General features: G+C 50.6%; 1 protein-coding gene across 1 annotated transcript in view; it reads right to left on the bottom strand.

The window, feature by feature from the left end:
* Nucleotides 1-604: 604 nt before the first annotated feature.
* Nucleotides 605-15,450, bottom strand: part of Eefsec (eukaryotic elongation factor, selenocysteine-tRNA specific) — a 210,282-nt gene continuing 195,436 nt past the window's right edge. Inside the window, exon 7 of the mRNA XM_048416458.3 lies at nucleotides 605-1,117. Coding sequence (XP_048272415.2) covers nucleotides 927-1,117 — 191 coding nt within the window. The 3' untranslated portion in view covers nucleotides 605-926. The remainder of the gene's footprint in view (nucleotides 1,118-15,450) is intronic.

Raw genomic sequence — 15,450 nt, 5'->3', positions numbered from 1 at the left:
GCCATAGCGTTCAGGGACGCTGTGTTCTGTAGCCTGGGTCCTTTTCCTCTGTCCTCAGCTCTGGGGCTTAACAGACCCAAGTCATTTGATCACAACCTGCCCCTGTTAATATTTTTAATGCCATTTTTGAAAATTAAAGCATAATGCACTGATTACTGGGATAAAGGGAGGCCTTCACGTCTGTCTGGAGGTCAAACAGGGAAGCGCTGGGACATCTGCTACCCTTACAGGTGTCTGGAAAAGCTCTGACTCCTCTCATTGGTCAGCCCCACCCTCTCGCCCCATTTCAGTCTCCACGTTAAGCCTGAGGGTGCTGGGACTGGAGATGAACATGGAGAGGGTCCACATGCTCCACCTTGACCCTAGCACTCTTGGAAGTCTGGTCCCCAAACTGGAGGTCAGGGTCTGTTGACCTCTAATGTCAACACGGAGCCCTAGGGTGCTAGCCATTGTTCAGAGGCCTTACTAAGTTCAGCTGCTCAGAGAACCTCAATTCTTCAATGCCCATAACACCCCAGGAGCCACTTGGATGGTCCTCACCCAGTGCCACACCATACCCTGTGATGCCTGGTAACCCTGGAAGACAGGCAGACTATGGGTGGGCTAGGTCACATACGGGATGTTTATTTCCAGTTGCAGGGTGCCAGCTACTTGGGATAGGGCTGACATTGGCTGCAGACACCCTAACTGGGGAAGCCTGTGATGCCCAGGTTGCTGGTTCTGCTAAGGCCCTTTCCTAGCTGGACCTAGCTGTTATCCTGGGAGGGTGAAGGGATGGCAGGTTTTCTTAGTGGGACTCATCATCAGTGGGGATAGCAGTAAAATGGGGCTGCCCGCAGGATTGGGGAGATTGAGGCACGTCAGGGGGCATCTGGCACTGTAGTCTGGCTTGCAGCTGGGCAGGAGGCCTTGGGGGGCTGGTTCACTTAGGGAGTCTGTACCATGCGCTTCTGGGTGTCAAAGACATAGCGCTTGAAAGACAGACTGAGTGTCACAGGCTGCATGGGTTCTGGCCGTTCGGTGCCCTCCTCTTGCTTAGTGGCCTCCCCACGGCCAGCTCGGTTCCGCTTCTTGAGTGTAGGCGTCAGAATCTTCTTAGACTCAGGGCTGAGGCCACCTGAAGGGATAAAAGTGTCACTGACTCACAGAGCTGCCTCCTTGCTTCCCCGCTCCATGCCCTTACCCAACCCAGTATCACCCTCTGCCCAACAAGGTAGGGCCTTTGTGACTCCTCCCCACACCCAATTCACTATAGCCAGCCACTCTAGAGGTACAACTCTCTGATCTTCTAACTTCTTGCCTGGCCCCTAAGGTCCTAATGCTCTCTGGGAACACTGTTCTACCGGCCAGGCAGGACACTTGAAGGTTCTGGCCACCATGGAGACACGTTCTTATCCCTTATGCTGGGAGACTGACCCTGTAGCAGGCTGAGGTTCTGTGCCTTCTGCCTCTGGGTGGCTTCAGAGGAGGGGAGCCTCAGCAGACAGAGGTAAGCCAGGAGGTTTAATCAGCTCTCCTTGACCAGACCTCCTGTGGGCATCTCACCCAGGCTCTGGGAGACACTGTCTCTAGCTGGCTCCTCCATCCTCACCACCCACCCTGAGTAAGGTTGGGTTCTCTGCCATCACCAAGAGCTAAGTATGACCTTCCTTCATCCAGAACACCCTTCCTGCTCTAACAGTGGAAGATGTCCTATGGCCCTTCAGGAAAAGGCGGTGCTTAGCCCTTTTCAGTGAAGTTGCACCCTGACAACACCTGGCAGCTGCAGACACTGCATTTAGTTTCCACTGAGTTCAGCATCCCACATGTTTGTTTATCTTGTGTCGAGACTCACAACCAATTGCTTTGGGTTTCTGGATGAGACACTAGGCAGAGGCTCAGGCAGTGTCTGCTAGTGTTTGCTGGCACCCGGGTGAATCTCCTGACACTCCTGATTCTGAAGGCCAGCATCCACCTGCATGTGGGCCTTTGACAATGACTTTTTCTTTCAAGACAGGGTTTCTCTGTGTGGCCATGGCTGTCCTGGAACTCACTCTAGACCAGGTTGGTCTTGAACTTAGAGATCTGCCGACCTTGTTTCCCAAGTGCTGTGATTAAAGGCATGCACCACTATTGCCCAGCTCTGACAATGATCTTGAAGAAGGATCTCACCTCTCTAAGCACTGCACTGGGCCCTAATCACTGCAAATTTAAAAAGTGGTACATCCCTGGAGAACTGCAGTCCACTAGGGACAGCTTGTCTCACTGTATGAAGGGTTTGGACTCATTCTGACAGGCGAAAGTGAGACTGTGAGCTACCTCAAAGCCTGGATCCCCTGGAAAAGTTAGGGGCTTGAAGCTGCTATCAGGGCCCTGGAACCAAGACGCCCATGGTTCCCTGACACAGTGCACCCAGTAGAAGGTGCCCTCCTGCAGCTGCCTGGTCTTTAGCCCTGCATCTGTGGCTTTGCTTCCTCCCAGACGGTGCCTAGGCCCTGGAGCAAGAAGAGGGCCCTGGGCTGGTGCCAGGCCTGCAGGTATCTGAGTCCTTGAATCAGAGCTGGGCCTTCTTCCTGCTGGCACCAGACCCTGACAAATGGTACGGGCCTGTCTCTCTCTGGTGCCAGGAGGTCTGATCGCTGAAGAGGTGCAGGGCTCCAGAGCGTCTGTGCCATGCTGGGGAGACAGGTGTGGCCCAATCAGCGGTCCATCTCATCTGTGATAGCTCCGGTTACACACAGTGCATACCGCATCAGCACAGAGCAGGCAGGGATGGAAGAGGAGTCTGGCACAAGCAATACTGTGGCCATTTAGCAGTCAGGTCACCTCAGCCATCACAGGGGTCTGGGAACAACACCAAGGATCGACCAAGAAACCTGTACCAACAGCTCCTGGGGCATATGGCTGATATCACACCATTTCATTAGTGCCCCCACCGCTTCCTTTGGCCAGGTGGCATGTGCTGAGGAGTTGGAGCTGTACCCACCACAGGCACGTGGCCCAGCTCAGGCTGCAAATGTCTCTCAACTGCCCAGGGCTTCCTTTTAAAGATACTTGGCACTGTAGAATCAGTGGACAGCCGGGAGTAGGCACACAGTCTAAGCCAGCTCCCCTGGAGAGATTCTAGCTTGAGAAGACCGACAGTCAACAGGTTTGGAAGCAGACAGCCTTAGATAGCAAGAGGACTTAAGGAAATGTCCCCATGTCCCTGGGAGGGCGATGGTAGCAGCTTTGATGTGCTTAATGCAGGGCGCTTTGAAAAAGACTGCTGGACTCATGGCCAGGTGACAGGGACCACCACAGAGATTGCTAGCAGGCTATATAGACAGAAGGAATATGTGCATGGTCAAGTCTATGAAGTATGTGCTTGCTTCTGTGGGAGAAAAAGGTGCTGATTGGGTCAGAGAGTCAGCAGGCAGCTATGGCCCCTGTATCTATAGCCAGGGTGCCATCAGGCAGGACAACTTCCCACCCTGCTACCCTATTCTCCTGGCTCTTCCTTTGTGCCTGGGCAAACGGCAAACACCTACTTCCCTGTACCACAGATCTGCATATCCACCTCTGTACACTTCGGGCTTTGTTAGCCCCTCAGCTAGATGGTGCACTCCCAGGGGTTCTAAGAGCATCTATTCAGATAGCTGTCACCTCCCAGGCCTACTGGCGACCTGGCCACTGTACCCAGCCTCTCTAGCCCTCACCTGCTCTAGTTCTTTCCTATAACCCCATCTCATCTGGTAGATTCTATTACCTCCGTGTTTTAGTATCTGTTGTCTTTCCCTGACCAGTTCTACCATAGTGAAGTTTCTGTCTTTACCATGTGATCTTCACTGGATACTCTGACTCCCAGTTGTCAGTGCTGGTGAGACCCTACACGGCTGGAGGCTCTAGACCAAGAACCCAAAATAGCAAGCATCTAGAAGCAGCCTGTAAGATAGTTCCTGCACAGCCAATGCCAACCAAGAAGTCTATTTCCAGGAATGCAAACCAGGCAAGTGTGTGCCATGGGGGCCCAAATATGTAGAGGTGCCTCCATGCAGAGGTACCCAGCTCTCACTGATCAGGGCTGGGGGCACTGAGGTGCCAAAGAGCTATACTTGCCCAAGGTCCCACGGTGGGTGGTGGGCAGTGTTGCTATCTAAGGTGGTCTGACCCCATCTGTGTTTGAGCATTAGAGAACCATATGTCTAACATCAGTTAGAGGGGCCCTGAGACCAAGGGGTGAGGAGACAAATCCCCTTGTTATAGTAAAGTGATGATCCATAAGACTAAATGCCACTCAATGAACATTTAAAAGCAGATTTATGCTAGGGGCAAGGACACAGAGACGGCTTATTCAGTACTGTACTTGCAAGCCTGAGAACCTGAGTTCAGATCTTCACCAGCCAGGTAAGAAACTGGGCAAAGTGGTGTATATCTATAATCTTAGCGTTCAGGAGGGGAAGACAGGGGTCCCTGGGCTTGCTGGTCAGCAGCATGTTTAGCTGAGTTTTGTGAACTCCAGGTTCAGTGAGACTTTGTTTCAACTAAATTAGGGAAGTAACAGAGGAAGACACAAAGTTGACCTCTGACCTCTATACAAAAGATGTATTCTAAACTTAGTTCAAACAATGCAGCAGGCAGAACTTTCAGAAGAACTCTGCTAACTGAGCTACAGAGAAAAGACCAGAAGGCTCTATGACCAGCTACCGGGACCACATGGGTGACCAGCAGTGCCTTTCTCCTGCTTTTCTGAACTGCCCAAGGGCTCTGGGGAACTCTGGGTTAGGCACAGAGGCCATCTACAAAGGCCACACAGTGTGCCCACTCCAGAACCCAGACAAGGGACAATGTGTAGCACCCTAGCACACAGGCACGCAGGGGAAGGGGAAGGAAGTCCAGGTGGGTCCCCACAGCCTGGTGGTGGGGCTCAGGGCAGTTGTGATCAGGAATCAGGCATGCACTTTGAGACCAGTGGCCTTGCTTCTAGCATGCTCTGGCTGTGCCTGGGAAGGGTGAAGCTGAACATGGGTAGAACTCCTTATGGGCCCTAAGGTCAAAGTGTCTGACACAGCTGCTTTCAGCTAGAGCAGAAATCTCAAGGGGCGGGCTCAGGGACTGGCCCTCCCAGTTCCTCAGCCCCACTGGTCACTCCTGCTGCCTCCTGCTCTACTTCCTTGTCACCAGAGAGAATCCTCTAAGGCCTACATGATGCCGAAACCTGGTCACACTGGCAGGAGTATGTGCTCACTCAGGGCCCATGCCTGCCTCCTCTGTCTCTCCATTTTCTGATGCTTCTGTTGATATAAATATGAATAATTTCATTGGTATGGATTTTAAGGTCAATTTTGTTATATGTATATATATTTCTGATCTTGATTGAGGTATTGTGATTGTATAGTTCATTTAAAAATGTAATATATAATTAAAAATATAGGTTGTTAATGGATAATCATTGATAATAGTCAAGCTTTTAGTAATGTTAGTTTGATTTTCTAGATGTGCATAGATATATTTCAGATAGGCATTCTTAATATCTTTCAAAGACTACAGAACATGACATTTAATGTTTTAATAACTTAGGACTTTTCATGACAATGAGACACGTCTGCTCCTGGCAGCACCAATCTACTTCAAGAGGAAGATGGGCATCGAATAGGCTCCTTATGGAGTTTGATAGCCATTTTGGGCAAGAAACTGCTCTTGCCTGGACTGTTGTATAAACTGGACACAGAGAACCCACGGAGAAAGGACTACTGAACTTGCCTAAAGGTGAGATGATCTTTCGGGGTTCCTGATTCATGAAAGAGTCTGAGAGACATTCTGCAGGACACAGCAGATAGTGACTGAATTGCCTTTGAAATTTCCTGCTTCATGGAAATGTCTGCTGGATACTATGGGCCTGAAGGCTGAAGATGGATGCTCCAATGGTACAGAGGAACTTTGGGTGACTGTCCAGGCAGCGAGATGTCTCTGTCATTTCTACAGTTTTGGAAGTTGCTTACTTCTTGTTTACTTAGGTAATATTATATCCTTCTGGAGTCTTTGATGGAGTTGAAGAATGGATAGTCATAGTTATAGTTTTCCATTATTATGATAAAGATATAGTTATAAATATTGTGACTGGAATTCTTGCTTGATAACTGTTTTGTTATGTGTAATTTTACTATGTTAAAATGAAAGCCTTTCTTTTTTGTTTAAACAGAAAAAGGGGAAATGATGGAGGAGGGTTATCTGTCTATTGTGTTATTTTCATTGGTCAATAAAGAGACTGCCTTGGCCCCTTGATAGGACAGAAAATTAGGTAGGCAGAGAAAACAGAACAGAATGCTGGGAAGAGGGCTATGAGGCAGACGCCATGGAGCCAGCCACCAGGTCAGACATGCTGAATCTTTCCCGGTAAGCCACACCTCGTGGTGCTATACAGATTATTAGAAATGGGTTAATCAAGATGTGAGAGTTAGCCAGTAACTAACTCTCTAGAGATAATGGGCCAGGCAGTATTTACATGAATACAACTTATGTGTTATTATTTCTGGGGCTAAGCTAGCCGTGCCGGAGCTGGGCAGGATGAAAAGCAGGCCTGCTTGCAACTCCTCACTACACTTCTGTCCCACTCTGTACATCAGTCACAGGAAACCAGGCAAGGGGTCCTGATCATTCATTTCTGGGAGCTGAGTTCCTTTCCACCTGCTGAATTCAGGCTCCTCCTGCTCCCTGGAGCATGTCCCCTGACTGTCCTGAGCTAAAAGGAGTTTCTCCGAGGAGCCTCAGTGAGCACCTGTTTTTACTGTGGTTGTGTAGTGTCTATTTCTCAGAGGCTGGTGAACGGTGATCTTTCCACTGCTGGTGTGGTGTCCTCTAGGTCTCCTGGGGAACATGAATGTGGTGGAGGCATCCCACGCTGTACGCAGTACCCAACACCATCATACTCACACCTCTGCATGCTACACTCCATGAACCCACACCCCTTTGCATGCACTCTCATATGTCACATGTATCCACCCTCCCATATACACTACATATCATATACAACTATCAGTACTCACCTGTACTATTCATACCCATGGTCCATGGCCCTGTATATATTCCTGCATGCCCTACACATGCTCGCTCTCTCTCTCTCTCTCTCTCTCTCTCTCTCTCTCTCTCTCTCTCTCACACACACACACACACACCCCTCACATCCACCTGCACTCATCTCTATTACATACATCTACATGCCAGCTCCTCCACATTACACACACCTGTATGCATCCCACCCAAATGAACAAGGCAGTGATGAAGCCTGGGAAAAAGATGCCTGTCCCTCAAGCGGTCCAAAAAGCAGTCTGGCTCAGGCATCAGGCTGGACTTTGGCCCTCTCTCATATGCCAGCATCAGACTTCTCCTGGTAGGGGATGTGCTGGGGGGCTAAGGTAGCCCATGATGTCCCCTGTTCAGGAGGCCTATTCTCTCCCTAGACACCATGAGTCCTGGAGACTGCTCTGTTCTCTTTTAAGCCCAGACCCCAGAATGTAGTGGGGGTGGAAGTGACCCTATGTGACACCACAGCTCATGGCTTCCCATGGGGACCTCTCCCAGGGCCTGGCTGGCCTTTCTCACTGTGCGCCAGCCCCACACAAAGGCACAATGGGCTGCAGGCTGCTGGGTCTTGGCTCTGCTGGGCAATCAGGGAAGAATGTGGGAAGTGAAGTTTTTCAAGCCCAGCGCGGGTGCCGCCCGGCAGTGTCCATCAAAGGCCAGCAAATTGCCTCCAATTGCTGGCGTCGCTTTCATGTCAGGGGCCAGACTAGAAGAGGGGCCTTCACGTTGGTGGGCAGCTGGCACCCCCCAGTGGGAATGGAGCCCTTGAGAGCATCTTGGGGTCAGTAGGCCCCTCAGGGATTCACTGAAGCCAGAGCAGCTATGAGGAGGCTATAGAAGCAGGACAGAGAGAGAATGTGGGTAGGAGTTCTCCTGGGGTGGCAACCTAGTAAGGACTGCTGGCAGCCGATTGCACTGAGTCCAAGTTCAATAGGCTTGAGTTGGATAGGACGTAGAGCCATGTGCAACTCTAAGTGGAGGTGACCTGCTCTGCACAGGGGCCTACTGATGCTGCTGGCAAAGGCAGACACCAGCTTGGGTGGGGTGGGGCTCTGGCTGTGAGGTTCAGGCTGGCATAACAGGAATGGATGAGTTGGTAATAAGGTGGAAGAGGCTTTAATGCAGGTCTGGCAGTCATATCTAATTCCTAGGAGGCTTTGGTTGTACCCTACTTGTAGGGGGCCAGATGAGGTGAACCAAGGTGTCTATCCTCTAGCTATGTGATAGAGCTGGGGTCTGAAAGTGGGATTCCCATTTACCATGGTTGGCCTGTTATCTGCTTCCTCATCTGGCCAGGGACAGGCCAGAAGGACAGATCTTGAAGAGTTGGGGAGAGAAAGCTAGTGCCTTCTGGGTCCCCCTGAACTTCTGTGGAGTGTGTGACTGGTCCTCCTGCCCTGTGCTGGCAGGTGTGGCCCCATGCTCACTGCCTCACAGGCCTGTCCTCGCTATCTGTGGGTAGGTACCAGCTCCCTGTTTTCCCTCTTTCCTTCTTTGCAACGGTCATGTATGTAAACAAAGATGCAATTTGCTTTAAAGAGATAAGGTGATTAATTAAAAAAAATCAGAACTGTATTCTGCTGTCCCAGTAACAAAAGGAATTAGGGGAGGGGGCGGCAGACAGGCCCGTGTAACCACAAAGCCAAGTTTCTTTCGAGGCTCTTGAGCGCACTTGATGGCTCACATACTCTTTTGATTGGGAGGAAATGGAGGCAATGGGCCCTGCATGCCCATTTGATGTCTTAATGTTGCCTAATTCTTTCTTTAATTTATATTAAGCTTCTTAGCAGCAACAATGAATTCTTCAAAAACAAAAAAGAGCCCTTTGCAGAGATATTCCCGCACCAAGTTAACTGAAGCCACAATGAAGCCAAGCTTTGGAGATTGGGGTGTGTAGGGGGAAAAACAGTTCAGTGTGTGGAAGCTTTTTTTAAAAAGACAAACCCCAAATCAGTCTGATTCAGACAGCAACTGACTTGGTCTTGAGACTCAGAAGGAGGCTTAACCATTTGGGAGGGTAGTCTAGTAGAGACATTTGTTGTTCTAGGTTCTTATTCAACTTGGAGGGGAAGCTGGCCACAGATGAGCTGCCAACCATCTGAGGCCAACTTCCTACTACCCGATCCTATGAGGTTACCACCCTGAGGAGGCTACAGCTCCTGGAAACATGTGTTGGCACTAGGACATCCCCAGTTAGGCCCCGGGCCACTGCCTTGACAGGGTGTCATTTCACACATGCAGCATGGAATCTTGGACTTTCTGGCAATCCTACCCCAAACCCCTGTGCCCACTCAGGATTAACATATGCTCCTTAGAGATCCCAGGGCCTCTTCAGGGCAGGGCAGGTCCTGCTGATCAGGCCACAACACAGCCTATGTGTGAACTTCCCAGGCACTGCAGGAAGCATCTCTCTGCTTACTCACCTCCATGCTGTCCAAAATCCTTTTAGAACAAATCTTGACCACTCCTCCCAGTTCAGCCTTCCCTGAAGAAATCTTTAGAGCCTCACATGTGTTCAGATGAGGCCTGTATTTCCTAGGTACCTCAGTGGCCTGCCTCCTGCAGACTTCTTAGCATGCCTCAGTCCCCTGTTTTAGTCCCTGCTGGGCTCCCTCAGTGGGGCATGACAACTGCCTTGGTATCTCCTGCCTAGATTTTCAATTAGAGGTGGTTGTACCCTGATAGTCTTCCTCCTGGAGTCAAGGCACCGACCCTTCCTCAGAGGCTTCAGCAAGGGCCACTCTGGCCCCAGCAGAAGGGTCCCTGAGTATGGTTCTGTTCCTGGGTGACTCCCTTTATAGGAGTCAGAGCTTCTTGCTAGTCTGTTGGGGTCCTAGTGGCCCTCTCATGGTCCACTAGGCTGAGGGGCGATGAGCATGTCTTCTGATCACAGTCAAGCAGGATGTGGAGGGGGTCCTGGAAAACCAGATATCTTCTACCCCTGCTGGCCACCTCCACCTGGACTCGGAGCTTTTTGGGACAAGGATAAGAAGGACGTCCTGGATCTATGTTTCCTACCCTGGGCTCAATCAGGTTTGCCAGGTAGATGCCCACAGCTTTTAGGAAATAGGCCATGGTGCTGGATGAAAGGGGTGAGAGGGCAGTGGCGACAGAGCTGAGGTGCATGGGGAGTGGGGGCAGTACCATAACAAAGCTGAGGTGGGGTGGGTGGGTAGCGAGAACTGCCCCTGTAGGGTTGTAAGGAAGTGAGCTGGTGGCTCAGCACCCTCTCCCTCCTGACAGAAGCCAGTCTCTGATCACTTCTATTACTGCCGCTGCCAGCATCCCCTTACAAGCTCTCTCACCTAGCCAGTGGCACACAGGTGTTCTATAGGTGAGTCACTGCCCAGGCAGGCGAGGGCTCTCAACTACGGTTCAGGAGCAGGACTTACATCAGAGCTGTGCTTAAAAAGTACCCACTGCAGCCTGCTGCTCAAGGCAGGCCAGACACTTTACTGCTCTCCAGGAGCTGCCACCAGGGAGGACCAGGTTCCAGGACATCTCTTCAGAAACTTCTGCACTTGGGTCACCATGGGGAAATGTTAGCTGGTTAGACCTGAGGACTGCTGGGTGTTCTCTGTGGACAAAACAGTCTTCAAAGTAGCTACACACTAAACAGAGGGATCTTGAAAGAAGAGCGTCTCCGGGAGGCCAGCCTGGCCACAGAAAGCTTAACTCTGGGCCAGTCAGTGAAATGCTCACTGCATGGTGACTATGCTCCATGGACAGCCACATCTCAACTGCAGCACCTCCAGGCCACTCATATGCCAGGAAACTGAGGGACAGAGACACTCAGTAACTTGCCCAGGGGCACAGCGAGAATGTCCTCGTTTAGATCCACGCCTTCAACCCGTCTGCACAGCTCCTTCCATCTTCCCTCCTTTGTGCTCGTGGCAGTACTGGTCTGTGACAATCTATGGTGCGTGAGACAGACTGTGGCAGGGCAGTCCTGAAGCTGGAGAGTGGGGGGCAGGTTCCTGGTGAGTTCCCACAAAGTATTTCCCCCCACTACTCAGGGGGCAGAATTTTAATGCTTGCACCCTCCACATGTACACTCTTTAACGTAAGTTAATCTTCAATTAAAATACCTAGAGCAGAAACTAAGATAACTGGTTTAAAAGGTAGAGCTATTGACAATAAAAGTCATCTTCACATTGCCTTCACATTGCTTTTTCTTAAAAAAAAACCCCACATATTAAAAACGTCATTTTTATGACTTGGGGAAAAAGCCATTGAGAATAATGAGAGTGAACAAAGGCTCAGGAGCAGTTATTTTCCAGGGCCCATATGTGGCATCCTGATTACTGTATCAGCTCTGCTGCCAGAGAAGAGGGCAAAGCAAGCGCAGGTGACTGGTACTACTGTCCTCTGTGGCTGGCAGAAGAAGGGCAGGGGTGGCATGGCAGCAGCACAGATCCCTGTCCATGCTCCTGAAACTGTAGATTCTGACGGTTTATTCCTCTCCATCCCTGGTCTTCAGCTCAGGGTGTCCAAACGCACAGCTGATGCTCTGCATATGAGCTGATTGGCTGAAATATGTGTGGCCCTAGTCAGGCCTGGACTGTAGCTCAAAGGGGCCTGCCCCATTGAAACACTGGCACTCTAGCCTGCCTTCCTGGTATATCTGCCAAGACTGGATTTCCTCATGCTGAGACTGAATGAGTTCTTGTGCCCAAAGCAGGGTCTGGGGAGCAGTACCTCTCAGTGACCAGGTCTTGGCTCCTCTTCCCCAACAGGCCCCTCTGTCTCAGCCCTCCCACCTTCATAGCAGCTATCTCTTCATCACTACTGACTGCTGCCTGCCCAGCCTCTGACATCACCATGCAGCACAGCGGCTGGTGGTCAAAAGTGGCTCTTGTCTACTGGTTTCACATTTTCCAAAATACTCACTGTGCTCTGACCCAGGCTGAGATTCATCCCTGTATGGCTCCAAGCTGTGGTTCGTTATGGCTAGTGGAGTTTTTCACATATATGGGGACCTCAGACAGACCTCTGATTTGGGCCCCTCACTGGGGACCTGAGTCCTGGTGGTATGCTGTGGCATTGTAAGTGCAAGGGTTCCCGTCTAGCACAGCACCAAAAGAACAGCCATTGTCAAGCTCTGGATCCAGCCTGGTCCTTCAAAGCCTGGCCAGTGCTATGAGAAGGCATCTATTTTTGAGGGAACACGGGATCATCCCCAGGCTTAGCTGCCTGCTGAGGACTACCAGGCCCTACCACTCACAGGAACAAAGGCTCAGGGGAAGAGTGCTGTGCTGGCAAGGTCCTGGGAGGGGGACAGAAATCTCTGTTTCCAAAGACCATGCAGAAGCCTTCCCGACAGGTGCCAAGTGCTTAGGGCTGGTGGCTAAAGACCGGAGGGGTCAGAGGAAGCAGGGACAGGAGCCAGCACACTCTGGAAGGAGGTGTGTCTATCACTTCCTTCTCCAACCACACATCCTTGACCATGCAGCGCACAGAGAGTGGGTCAGGGCAGCCCTGGGTATCTCCTGTGTGCCAGGTCTTGCCTCCGTTTTCCCCCAGCACCTGTGGGAATCAAGGCTGGTGACTAGTGTACTGGGGCAAAGGTTAGACAGAAGAGCACTGTGGCCTGGGCACATGCCTGACATCACACAGAAAGGAAGTGGGTGAGGAGGTGGCTTCTGTCATGGGACATGACTTCCTGTGCTGACAAGATGGCCACCCCTGCTGTGGTCCTGTTACAGTGGTCAGGCTTGAGGTCCCTCCCTTTCCCAGAACATAGTGGTTAGGAGAAGAATGACAGGCACAGGCTCCTCAGACAAGTGTCCCCAACACTGCCTCTACTTGCCCATATGCTATACAGATGCCACCTGGCCCAGAGTGAGTCATCTAGGTCTGCTGTGGACAGAGTGGCCCCTTTCATTCAACAATGCTCCAGACTCCAAAGAATACTGTCTTCACCATGACCTTGGGTTGTCAGAACAGTATGAATTATACCTGAGGAGAAAGTCTGGCTACATTTTTAGAAGGCCATATGCTACCACATGCTGGGGATACACACAAAGAAAGAGGCATTTGGAGCTAGTGACCTCTCACATCAGATTTCCTGGCCTCGGGGCTAAACCCAGGTAACCATTGCTTACTAGTGCTCTTTGTATAGCGTCCCAGTGGCTCTCCAGTGTGCTTGCATTCTCACCTGGGATCTGGGTATGAGGACTGAGGCACTGAGGGGTGCGGGGTAGATGCATGGCACACAGAAACACCACAACCTTCTCTCTCTGCTCTGACAGCCCTGCCAGGGCTCACTGCAGCCTACTAAATGCTACATCTGAGGATACTGCCCAGCACCTCCACGGCCTGCTCTCAATAAACATATTCATGTTCTCACGGCCCAGGCCTGTGGCAGGGATCTCACGTGTCCTGTGATGGTGCCCTGTGGCTCTGCTAGTAGAGCACTGGCTACCTCCTGCTGGGTTCTGAAAAGCAACTTGGCACTGGAGGTCTGCTTCCTGCTCTTGTAGGAAGTGGGACACAGATCCACTACAGGTCATACCATTAAGACAGCAGGAGGTGGGTTTGGGGGATTAATGCAACACCCCTTTTCTGTTGTGGAATATTAGTTTAAGATGTGTTACACCCATTAATGTTATGGAACATTTGTTTAATGATGCAAAGATGTATTGCATTCTTTTATGTTGCATTTTTTAACTCTATAAAGCTGTGTTATTCTGCCTATCTAAAGCACTTGATTGGTCTAATAGAGAGCTGAATGACCAATAGCTAGGGAGGAGAAAGAAAAAGGTGGGGCTGGCATGCAGAGAGAATAAATAGGAGGAGAGATATAGGGAAGAGAGCGAGAGCAAGGAGCGAGAAAAGGAGAGGGAGATGTCAGGGACCAGCCACCCAGCCACACAGCTGGTCACTGAGTAAGAAGGAAAGATATGATATATAGAATAAGGAAAGGTAAAAAGTCCAGAGGCAAAATGCACTTAAAGAGAAACAGGATAATTTAAGTTAGAAAAGCTGGCGAGAAACAAGCCAAGCTAAGGCCGGACATTCATAAGTAAGAATAAGTCTCTGTGCATCAATTTGAGAGCTGGGTAGCAGGCCCCCAAACAGTAAAACAAAACAAAAACAAACAAAAAAGCAAATAAACAAAAAAACAACTATATTGTTCAGTTAGGGTGCATCCATGAAATCACTGTGTCTAACGAAACAAAAACCCCTCCCAGTATTCTGGTAACTGGAACATATTTATACATGTGACCAGGATGCCAGCCTGACAGTGTGGTGTCAGAGACACCTAAGGCTGTCCCCAGTGCTCAGGGCAGGTGTCCTGAGGCATGCTTCTTATCCAGCCCCATCTGTAACTGAAGAGAAGGGTACCATGGCAGGCAGTGGCTAGTCTATTGAGGACTTTTGGCCAGTGCTAAAACCCAAGTGATACAGACTATCTGTGGCTCCATTCCCCAACCTCTGCCATTGAGTGGACTGAGGAGAAACTAGAGTTTGTCTCAGCAAAGGCCGGCAGGGGCCTTAATGGGGACAGCTGCACCCAGGCAGTTTAACCTGCACTACAGTTTCTGCTCCCTCTGAGGAGTTCTGCTTTTATTTTAAAGGAGAAACCAGATTCATAAGAACAGCCAGAAGAGGGATATACCTAAAGTAAACTGCCCACACTGGGAAGGAGTGTGAGCTCGTAGGGCTGTAAGTCTTTCTTCTGGGAGAACCAAACCACCCAGGAGTCCTATGGCCTGCACTACTCCTCATGACTTCCATGGCCCACAGTCAGCTTCAGCACTTGTGGGAAAGCGGGGTCCAGAAGAACTTCTTTGAAGGGTTGGTGGCCTTTATTGCTCTGTGACAAGGCAATCTGTATGGGCAATGGTGAGCTGAGCTTGCATGAGCTGGTAATGTATGCACCCTGGATGCACTGTCCCTCAGCTGACACCAGGGTTCCAAGACAGTTGCCCACAGATGCAAGGAAAGAAGTGAGCTCTGGTGCCCAAGGAGGGAACATGCCAATCATAGCCAGAGCACCCTGCTTCTCAAGAGAACCTTCTCCAGGTAGAAATCTCTGATCCTAAATTACGTTTGCAGGGCAAGCTGTCAAGGTGTGGCTGGCTTGTGGCAACCTCCTTTTACTGGGGAAAGCTAGGGCCCCCTCCTCACCCATCACACTCGTGGTTCAGGACATTCACTGTGCAGCAGCACTGTTGTGCTAATATGCCTTGCAGTTCCCTCCATTCTTCAAGAAAGCTTTCTTCAGATCAATTCACTTCACGGAGCATTGTGGGCTACTGTGAGTGGAAACTTAACCTTTTGTCTAAGAGAGTGCATCCAGTGACATAAATGGACCACTGTGTTATTCTGGGTCTGAGAGCTATGAGGGGTCTGGGATGCCACAGGCAGTACATGCAGCCTATTAGGGACACCAGTGTCTACTCC

Source organism: Myodes glareolus, chromosome 6 (assembly GCF_982192425.1).
Source record: "Myodes glareolus chromosome 6, mMyoGla1.1, whole genome shotgun sequence".
NCBI lineage: Eukaryota > Metazoa > Chordata > Mammalia > Rodentia > Cricetidae > Myodes > Myodes glareolus.
Note: the sequence above shows the minus strand (reverse complement) of the source record. Positions and strands in the feature narration are given on the sequence as shown.